The sequence below is a fragment of the Rhagoletis zephyria genome, unplaced genomic scaffold (genome assembly GCF_001687245.7).
Source record: "Rhagoletis zephyria isolate East Lansing unplaced genomic scaffold, Rhagoletis_zephyria_1.1 Rzeph_scaffold_10975, whole genome shotgun sequence".
NCBI lineage: Eukaryota > Metazoa > Arthropoda > Insecta > Diptera > Tephritidae > Rhagoletis > Rhagoletis zephyria.
In genome coordinates, this window is record NW_016168052.1 from 4,324 (window position 1) to 15,284 (window position 10,961).

General features: G+C 36.6%; 1 protein-coding gene across 1 annotated transcript; it reads right to left on the minus strand.

Moving 5' to 3' along the window:
• Positions 1–440: 440 nt before the first annotated feature.
• LOC108376797 (ATP synthase membrane subunit K, mitochondrial) lies at positions 441–1,081 on the minus strand. Its single transcript, XM_017633040.1, has 3 exons — positions 980–1,081; positions 818–911; positions 441–765 (listed from the first exon to the last, which is right to left on the minus strand). Exons 2-3 carry the CDS (start codon positions 905–907, stop codon positions 694–696), a joined length of 162 nt encoding a protein of 53 aa, XP_017488529.1. The 5' UTR covers positions 908–911; positions 980–1,081; the 3' UTR covers positions 441–693.
• Between the last annotated feature and the right edge of the window lie 9,880 nt (positions 1,082–10,961).

Genomic DNA, 10,961 nt, shown 5'->3' on the forward strand with positions numbered 1-10,961 from the left:
TTCTATCCCAAGAAAACAAGTTTGTTTTTCTTGAAATTATTGAGTCATATGCATCGGCATGAAAATTCCTCCAAGAGTTTTTGGAAATGCTGCTGGGCTTACATTCGCCGGCCACATACATACATATGCACAAATCTGGATGGTTGGTTCGTAGACCCAACTGTTGGAAAAAGAGTTTTTCTATGGCTTGGACATCTCGCTGTAGTTCTTACCTTTATTCAGAGAAAGACCTGCCAAACATGGGTTTACCTTTTATTTATATTTGCCTACACGCTCTGCGTTTAGGTAAACTGGAAATGTTTAAGCGCCAGTGGGTTTGATGTAAATTTGACTACCCTGCATGTTACATCCGCAACTCGTACTTCTTTTGGTATCTTGATTAAAAATTAATATTAAAGGTGTTAAAAACTTGATTTCAAGCTACCAAAAACCAACTCAAATTTTCATTAACAATTTAGAACGTCAGACCAAATTCATTTCATTGGCGCCATTTCATTTTTTTTATTTCACTGTCTCATTTAAGAAAATGCACATTTCTACCCGCAAATTAAGCAAAAATTTCCCCCACAACAAGCTAATGCCAGTCATTGCTTCACCAGCAGCACAAATTGTTGCAAATGAGCCGCTGACCGAATTCCAAGACTTCTATGTGCTTTGGCTTATTGAAAATATATGTACGTATGCAGACTCCTTTTACTTCTTCTTGGGCTTAACAACGTTGTAGGCAATGATGAGACCAATCACAGCATATGTAGCCTTCGCCACCTGAATTATTAATTAAAGTTAGAAAGGTTTATATAATTTGTGGAATGCTCACATTAGCGCGACCACGCAATGTGTTGCCATTGAAGAGCGAAGACAGTCCACCACCCGATTTAGCACCCTCAGAATGTGAATCACCAGCCATTTTGCTGAAAAGCGATATAAGTTCTTTGAATAGCAATTACTAGATAATTAATAATTTTTTTATTGCACTTACCTCGAGTTTAGTTTAACCTGTTTTGCGAATAGGATAAAATTTTCTTGCTACTTGCGTCAACTGTCAAATTTTCGTAAGTTATGTAAGTGCGAGTAGAGAATCTATCGGAATTAGTGATGTGCTGAATTGCCGGGTCCTAATACTCGGTACCCAATACCGCAGAAAGATTTCGGTACCCAACACTTCCATTTCGGTACCCAATACCGATTCTATAAATAGTAGTAGCTTTTTGACTTATTTTCAACAGAATATCTCTAAAAAAAGTTGCATCGACTTTATTTCGACTATGAATATGATTCAAAATTAGTACGAGTAAGATATCACTCTCATCGCTTTCTTGATATTGTCGCAACAGTAAAATACCATTTTACCAGTTTCCACCTTCGTAGATCTAAAATCTAAGAAAAATGCTTTGACGGATGAAAGAAGTCTCTCAGGTTTACAAAGATAACATCGTCCGATTCATCTAGAGAAAATGTTTCAAATAAGGAAGAGTTTCTCTGCATTGTAGCGATGGAAAATAGAAATTAAAATCACTATTAGTCCCTAAACTTGCTTTTGATAGGCTAGGCTCCCCTAAACCGCTTTTATTTTTGGTCTACATGCGTTCTTATTGGAAGCCTAAACGTTTCGGTACCGAATATCGAAAGTATTGCATACTTTTTAAATCGGTACCGAGTGTCGATCAAAACTTCAAATTATCGACTCAGCACATCACTAATCAGAATGTACAACGTTCAATAAATAAATTAGGATGTCAGTTCAAGATGGAATGTCAAACTTGCTGCAATTTTTCTGGAATGCACTACCGGAATTCCTATCGGAATGTACTGGTACAGGGTGATAACCGAATTCGGAGTAAGAATGTCAAAAATGACGGAAACTGCGTTGCCGACAGCTTATCAACTGGCAGATAAGGCAGTGTCGGTTTCGAGATTGGGTTACTATGGTACTATTTTATACCTGTATCCGGTCGAATGGTATATTAATCCGTTACATTAATTACGTGTACACTTTGGGCCGGTTGTTCAATGTCTGATTTGCACTAATCGGAGGTAGGAGCTCCGGTTAATTACTAGGATTACTTTAACGATCACATGTTACATGCATGATGTCGAAATCATCGATAGTGTAGTGGTAGTGATAACCAGACATTGAACAACCGGCCCTTATTCTAAACAAACATTCCATCAATAAATTTATAATTAAAAAAAATAAGAAAATTTTCAGACGGCGTATAAATTTCTGACCTTCGGTTTAACTTTCCACTGTTTTGACATTTAGCCAGTTCCTGTTTTTCGTCGCTGAAATAAAAAACCTCGTAACTAATAAAAAATTCAAAATTCAGTTTTTGATTGATATTTTATGAAAAAAATAAAATAAAAAATAATTGTCAGGACTTTTTCCACTTTAATTACGTTGTTGTTGTTACGTCTTTTTGCATTTCAGGTGACGATATGTATATGTATATTTCACAGGCAATACACAAAATCTGCTATGACGTCACATGTCTGTCAAAATTTTCAAGAGAGAGTAGCGAAGTTCCATAAAAATCCAACTATTTAATTGAAACCAGCTTAAAATAAATAAATATCACTGTTTTTATTTTTAGGCGTGGAGTGGGAGTGTCTTTGATAAAATTAAGAGTGAGAGAAATACCACATAGCAATACAATTAAAACTCTCATATATTATCTTCTTCAATCAAATTCTAAGATAGGGCGTTTTCCGACTGGCTGCCGAGATAGGTCGATCTTTCACTCAGACGTCGAAATACTGTTCGCTTATTTTATTGATTTTATGCGCTTATTTTAATGTGTACTATATTATGCATGAACGAAAAGAAATGCGATATGCGCATTGACATTAGAATTAGGGTGGTCATGAAGGTTTTATTTGCGGTAGGCTGTATTAGACGGTATAAAAGTAAAAAAAACGAGTGTTGTAAAAAACCCTAAATACTAAAACAATTGCACATACCTCAAAGTTAAGTTTGGAAATATACTGGCTTTTGAACATTTTGGTCCCTCACGTTGTTCCAAACCAATTTTATAGCCGTTGGTCTTCCTCTATTACTCTAATGAGGAGCATCTTGGACAATAAGCCCAATATCAGTATGTCGTCCTGGCAGTGGAGATACATAAATATGTACATATCTATATAGAAACTTCCTTTTCCAAAAACTAAAACACATATTTTTCAATTTATTGGCATGTATGTATGTATGTATAGATCTTTTATTCCACATTTCGTTTAATCATTTTCTAGGTATACTATATGCAATACATAATTTACTTATTCCAAAGATTCATTGTTTATTTGATTTCGTGCGTTTGGTTTTTCGTTAGACTCTTTTTAATAATATATGCCTTTTAAATTTCATTTTGTATTAATTTATAATTAGTGTTTAAAGCTACAATATTATAGATTATATTGTGTAGAATATATGCATGGGTAAGTTTTTATACTTATTTATACATATTTTATATAAATATTTACAAAGCTTTTGTCGTAATGAGATGGGTTACAAATAAAACAAAAAAAAAAAGAATTTAATTTATTTTAACGTATTTCCGTTAATTTTTAGTTAATTTATATGATTTATTTTATTTTTATTTTCGTTATCATTATCACCTTAATTTAATTTAATTTTGATTTGTTAACGTAATTTAAATTATTTATTTTACATAATTTTTAATTTAATTTATTTTGTTCTCTTATTTTATTTTATTTTGTTCTCTTATTTTATTTTAATTTAATTTAATTTACTGCATTTTGTTTTATTTTATATTATTTTTTGTTTTATTTTTATTTTAATTTGATTTATTTTATTTTGGTTTATTATATTTTATTTTGTATTTTTTTCACTCTATTTTTAAATTTTTTACTTAATTTTTATTTTTTAATTTAATTTATTTCATTTTATTTTGTTCTTTTTCACTTTTTTATTTTGCTTTATTTTATTTAAAATTACTTTTTTAAATTTGATTTTACTTGATGCAATTTTATTTCAATTTATTTCTTTTGCTTATCCATCGTCTTACAATTCATTAAAACAAATAATAATTAAAGAACACTTTTGGACTTAAGAAGTTTCTGATAATATTATCAAATTTTACTTAAAGTTTTTAATATAACGTTCTAATCAATAATCGTAAAATTTTACAAACACTGGTTACGAAAAAAAGTAAAAATAAAAAATTACTAACTTAAATCACAATGAAAATTGCTTATGACTACAAATCTATCGATATTTAATGCTTTACAATCTTTTAATAATAAGTAACGGCGAAACAAGTTTTTAGGGGAAGAAAACATGCATTAATGCGTTATTTTTTATTAAGTGTTATGTCTTTTTGCTTTCAATCAAACAATTTTTTACTATTATAAGTGCAATTTGTGTTTCAAATGCATGCCTGTATCCCTATTTGAAATTCTTTGCAATATTTACAGCTATTGCAGTGACTTGAAATTACTGTTATACATATTTCTTTTATTCGTATATTTTGTATTAATCATGTCGTTGCAATTAGTGTAGATTTTTTTCTATTCAATTTAATTTTGGGGTGAAAATTTTACAGTTGATTTTATTTTGCATGAAAAAAGCTTCGTTGTGAGTGGCGTATGATTTGCTATACCTCAAACTTCTTTAGTAGAAATTAACGGGAAAAGTTAAAAAAAAAAATCATATATTTTCAATTGTGAATTTTGTTACTCAACATCTTTACTTGTGGCTCATAGAGCTAGTTCATCTCAAAGGTAAGTCGATATTTTTGTTATCGATTTTCTGAGTCAAATTTTTTTGCGTTCTGGCGTCAAAAAATTACTACGGTGCAAATTTTTTTGGTTTTTAAACCTTTTTCATCTGCACACCTACATACGTACAAATTTCCCTGAAGCTTCGTTATATCATATTTTTTACGATAATGAAAACAAATTTAGGCAATTCCTTTAAAAGTCGATAAACTGGAAAATTCGAAACTCTAAGGGCCGTTTGCACCATGTCTAGTTAATTCTAACTCCCAGTTAAACATCTTTATCGACGTTATCGACACCCATCATATAACATGTGATCGATAAAGCAGTTAACGTGCTTAACTGAAGGATGTACCTCCAGTTAGCGTTAACTAGACATGGTGCAAACGGCCCTTAGAGTCGTTTTCTCAAGTAACCTGTAACTGTAAAGATCATTTTCTATTTAAGGGTTGCATTAAAATTCATGCTTGTGTCTAAAGTAAGGCATTTTATTATCGGTTTTAAATTGGTTTACAACCAAGAAACACACTTACGTCAAAAACCGATAATAGAAATGCTTAACTTTAGATATTAAGGGCCGGTTATTCAATGTCTGATTAGCAAAAATCGGAGGTAGAAGCTCCGGTAAGATACAACGACTGCTTTATCATTCACATGTTATATGCATGATTTCGAAATCGTCGATAATGATGTTTAACCGGCAAGTAGTGATAACCAGACATTGAACAACCGGCCCTAAGGGCCGTTTACTCAATATCTGGTTAACACTTATCTGCGGTTAAACATTGTTATCGACGTCTTCGATTCCATGCATACAAAAGGGATTCGGTAACGTCGATAACGATGTTTAACCTGTGGTTAGTGTTAACCAGACATTGAGTAACCGGCCCTAAGGGTGAACACTAACTACAGGTTAAACATCGTTATCGACGTTAGCGACTCCCTGTAGTATGCATGGAGTCGAAGACGTCGATAACGATGTTTAAGTGAGCTTTAAAGTTAAAAGTCACTTCAGAAAACGGTCGTAAGCTGGAAAGTATTTATCTTTGAAAATTTTGAAAATTCAGTCAACATTTTGAGGTTTTCGAGTTCTACGAGGCTTTTCCACTTCAAAGGGGGCTAATTTTCATTTAATTTAAATTATTACGTGCTTTTAGCTTAAAAATTTGTGCGGTTTGCCGTAGGATTTAGTAAAAAATATAGCAAATGTATGCATTGTGTTCATAATTTTGGTAAGAACCAGCAAGCCTTTGAATATTCAAGTATTAATGACTTATAAAAACATACATATCGTCACCTGAAATGCAAAAAGACATAACAAAGACATACCTGATATGGAAAAGTCGTAACTCAAATTCTTTAAATGATGTGGGAGTTGTAATTCGATGAAATCAATCAAAAACTGAATTTTGAATTTTTTAATAGTTACGACTTTTTGAATTTCAGCGACGATGTATTATGTATTATATTATGTACGTCTTTCTGCATTTCAGGTGACGATATGTATTTTATCAACTGATTCAGAACATTTTTACTGTAACAATGAATTTTGATGAATGATGTCAAACTGTTATCGAAAAATCGATGAAAAGCAAAAATATTTTTACTCGTAAAACTTCTCCAATATTTACTTCTCTACTTTTTATTTGTGTGCTGATAATACGCATTTGTTTCGCTGTCCCCTTCACTCAATTACTAGTTTTGTCCCTTCCCCCTCTTCCTCTTCTCCCTCTCTCTCTATCGATCCCTCCCTAACTAACTTACAACAACACATCAATGCACAGATTTCATCTACTCTCTAGCGCCATTGCTGCGCTACTCTCCCTTTCCTGTTTAATCCGCTTCGCCGCACTCTCGGCGCTCAGCAGCATTTTCATATCCTTATCATCGTCAACATCATCACAAATATCAATCTCTTCTCTATCACAATCATCGTCGTCATCGTCACCACACATCGCCTCTTCCGCCTCTGCTTCGGCTTCCCGTTCGCGTTCGCGCTGCTCGTGCACCTCCTGTCGTCTGCGTTGCATTTCCGCTTCCGCCGCCAACAGTTGTTGCTGATGTTGATGCGCTTGCTGCCTTCGTTGCGCCTCCGCATGCTGTTCGGCCAATTGTTGCTGATGCAACTGTTGCAGATGTTGTACATGTTGTAAATGCTGTTGCTGATTGTAGGGATGATGTTGCATGACATGCGCATGTGCTTGTGCATGCGCCTGCTCTGCGAGGCCACTCATGGTGCCGTTGGCTAGATCTAGGCCGACGCCGCCGCCACCGAGAGCACTGCTCCCCACCACATCGTGGTGTCGTTTGTGTTTGGATGGTGCGTCGAAGAGCAGACGCGATATGGAGAAGGAGGAAATCGGTGAATTATGTGTGCTACCCGCTGAGTAGGAGGTGTTCGTGTCATCTGAGGTGGGTGTTTCACGATCACTCTCGTCTGATTTTAGTATATCGGCTGCTTCGAGAGACTTCTTGTGCATACCCAGCAGCCATGGTGCTACCGATTCATCGTCTTTGGCCGATTTGAGTATAGTTTCGGGAAGCGGCAGCGAGTGTCGCACCATGGCACCGTAGAGGCCATATTCGGCCATTTTGGTGCTATGACCCCAGCATTTTTCTGTTTTTCGCCACTTAGCGCGTCGATTTTGGAACCAAACCTGTAAGAAAAGAAGGAAGATGTTGAGTTGTGTTTCTAAAGGAATTAAATTGAAGCAGTTTTGAGAAAAAGAACGAGATTGCAACAGCATTTAAAGACGAAAAAGGTGAAACTCATGAACTCTCTGTACTCAACATTTTCTCGCGAAATGAAGGCGAGGGATTATTCAAGTTCTGAGAAAACCGATTTCATACTAGAAATTTCAAATAATAGCTCCATTTTTTATTTCTCGGCCCGGGCTTTATTGCTTTAACGTGATTTTCTACTAGAAAATTACAATTGAAAAACTTGGGTGCTTTTCTTTCTGGTTTATAGGCAGCGTAGACAGCTAAAAAGTGCTTCCAGTTGTCGTGATTAATCTTAGTATCTTCACAGAACTACTGACCCCGCATGTCGGATGGCAACGCACATCTGAACCGGTTGGGTTGAAAATAGGTCTTTGGCCTCGCTTGGATGTACTTCTATTAGCGCTGTTGTTATACTTACTTACTGGATCAATGGGTTACCAAGCAAATGACCGTCACGGTCATGACCTCAAAGACTTGAAGTGTGTCGAGCACTTGCTGAAATTTGTAGTCCGCTAACTTGGATCAAAACTAGTCTAAGTGGCACCCTAACCCAACACAACCTCACCTACGGACTGGTATTCCTAGTTATTAAGTTAGCGCCTTCACTAAAAAAAATCTCACAAGGGTGAGTTGGATCGCTGTCGTCAACGATCTACTGCAGGGTTTAGAGAAAATCGGCTGAAAGATGGTTGAAATCGAGGCCGCCAGTTGTGGTAAGCCTTAACAAGATTGAGCTTGTTCTTTTGCAAGGAGATATAAAATCTCAATTGCTTAAACTCCTGACGAAGAGCTTCGTTGGGAGCACGGAGCGTTTCTCCTGCAAAAAGCCATAGGTGACAGTAAGCTTTTCTGAAAGCCGATAATCAAGCAAGGAGTATTGTTATAGAAGTGCCATTGGAAAGTGGTCTGTCGTATCACTGAGGGTGACTTACTAGCTATCTGATACCATAATGAAACCAATTTTATTTTATAGTGTAGTGTCCTTGCAGGGTGCAGCGAACTAGATAAAGCCACGATCGTTTAAGACGCTGCAGAGTGCAAAGCACTTCGTACCCCGCTACTCTTTTAAGGTAATGCTAAACATTGTTTCCGTAGGTATAGCAGAAAAAGCTGCGGCTGCGGGGTCGTCCGAGAAGGATTGGGCGGAGTGTAGCATCCGAAACCACCTACATGTGAAGTTATTCACGGCTGGGTCGAAGCTGCATCAGTTTCAAATTTTCAAATTTTGGCTATGGGATCACTGCAGTGTTTTCCAAGTGGATATAGCGAGGCAGTAATCAGAGCCATTGGCGCTTTCATGATAAGTTAGAAAGGTGTGGAGGAATACCAAATTTTCACTCAATCGCAGCAGCTCACTTCACTATCAAGCTTCCTTGGGTTCGATGGCCCAGCTATATCGCACGTAACTCCACGGTCAATGAGCTAGCCAGTTGGATACCCTTCAGCCATTGTCACCGCGTAAAAAATGGTGACGGTTCTATTGGCTACGTGTGGTCTGCATCTGGACAGAAAGGCTTTTTTTCAGCGTAGAAAACGCTGGAATGCAGGACGGCTAGCTCCGTTTGGGCACGGACTGTCACGGAAAAAGTTGCATGTCTCATTGCTGGTGGGTAATCTAATCCGCCATTGTGCAATCGGCAAAGCTCTGTATTACCTTAGGCCTCTACAACAGCAGCAGCAGCAGGATGATGCTTTACTCATCTGCCCCGCTTTCGTGAGTTTTGGTTTAAATCTCTCAAGTTTTTCGGGAATAGAGATAGTTACTAGTGGAATAGAACGTTAGTTATAATTAGACTGCGGATGTGTATGCAAAAAACGAAGTTGGTTTGTTGTAGTGCTTCCAAAGTTTCCACTCAGGACTCAATTAGCGGCATTTTGCTGCACTTCTCGTGAAATGTGATCTTTCATTCTAGTATCATAGCCTATCTGTCAAACATGTTTGCAGCTTAAACACACCATTTTGAATAGCTTATGAATGTGTGCATAACGCTTATCCACTAACTGCTTTCCCAAAAGTTGTATGTTTTAAAGAATTTGGACCTAGGCATCCGAAGAGGAAATACAATACTGTTCCCCGCTGCCATTTAAGCCGGAGCTGCTGCATATTCTGTTATATGGAAGTCCTGTTCTATAAGATTGCCTTCCTAGCAGCCAATGACTGGTAATAATCGGTAAAATACTAAATAGCAGCTCGGCCGTTCTTTTCCTGCTATAGTCAGGCCAAAGCTTACATGCAATGACCGGTAATGGTCGGTACAATATTAAATAGCAGCAGGGCCTTTCTTTTCCTGCTATAGTCAGGCGAAAGCTCACGTGCTACCTTACATGTTTGGAACTCTGACTAAGTCATCTTTTCTCCCGAATGTGAAAATGGATTTCTGGTTGTATTTGTCCGAGAGGGTATCTCAGTAACACCGCTAGAGATTCATCCAAACAAGTTCATGCCTTGACCAATTCATCTGCTCTATCGTTGTCTTCTATTTGGCTAAGTCACCGAGCGTAGCTTCAACTTTGCATTACTTGACTAGCTTAGACTTGACCTGCAGGTAAAAGTACCGGTACTTGACATATCTCCTATCGGTCACAACGCGAACATACCGGGTTTGGTATGAAAACGAACTGCAACTTTAACATGAGGTGTTCATTGGAAGAGACCGATTGGCGCTATACAGAGACTTTTGTCGCTTGTTCAAATTTAATGCATATTATATTGCTAAAACGTAATAAAAAGTATTAAACAATATTTAAAGTTAATTAGAATAAAGTCTATGTATGGTGTACGTATCATTCAAAAATCCAATTGACTATTCTAAAATCCATTTGACTACTCTAAAATCCAGTTAAACCATTCTAAAATCCACTTGACGTTTTCTAAAATCTAGTTTACGTTTTCTAAAACTCAATTTACGCTTTCTAAAATCCAACTGGAAATTGTGTGGTAGTGGCACCACTTCTTCTATCAGCTGACACGGTGGGCTATATTGCCATCGTTTGCCTGAAGTGTGGTTTTAGTAGATGATTTAGCTAGGAGTGGCGCCAATATTATTTAGTATCCTACAGGCCTCAAATATGCCCAGAACCTCATCGTTGCCAGCCGCAGGAACCGATCGACACCAAGCTCTTCAGAATAGATCGCAGTCCAACTTGGACCTGCCAGTGTACATAGAGATGACTTCCCTATTAATAGCGGCTTGAGCTTATTAAAACAGAGGAGAGGGCTTTGCTCAACAACTCCGTTTGAGGAAAGGCATCCTTCAATTATACATATTTTCCAGTGAGTAACAATAAATGTTAAATGTGCAGGATTCTTTGGAACACTTCAGAACTTCAAAGATATTTTAGGCGCGCGTGTAAACTTAAGTTTAATAAATGGTCTTTTTTAAAGAGTGAAAAAAAATAAAATAAATTCACTTTCAACTCATTTTTACATGCCTCACACGAACATTTCGCACTTGAAACGCAGCATTGCCGGCTCGCATACCCCAATTTTTACCATGAAATGC

Coding starts and splice junctions, on each gene's coding strand:
- LOC108376797 (XM_017633040.1), bottom strand. CDS start 907: ATGGCTGGTGATTCACATTCTGAGGGTGCTAAATCGGGTGGTGGACTG. Junction 766..817: donor CATTGCGTGGTCGCGCTAAT/GTGAGCATTCCA, acceptor TTAATAATTCAG/GTGGCGAAGGCTACATATGC.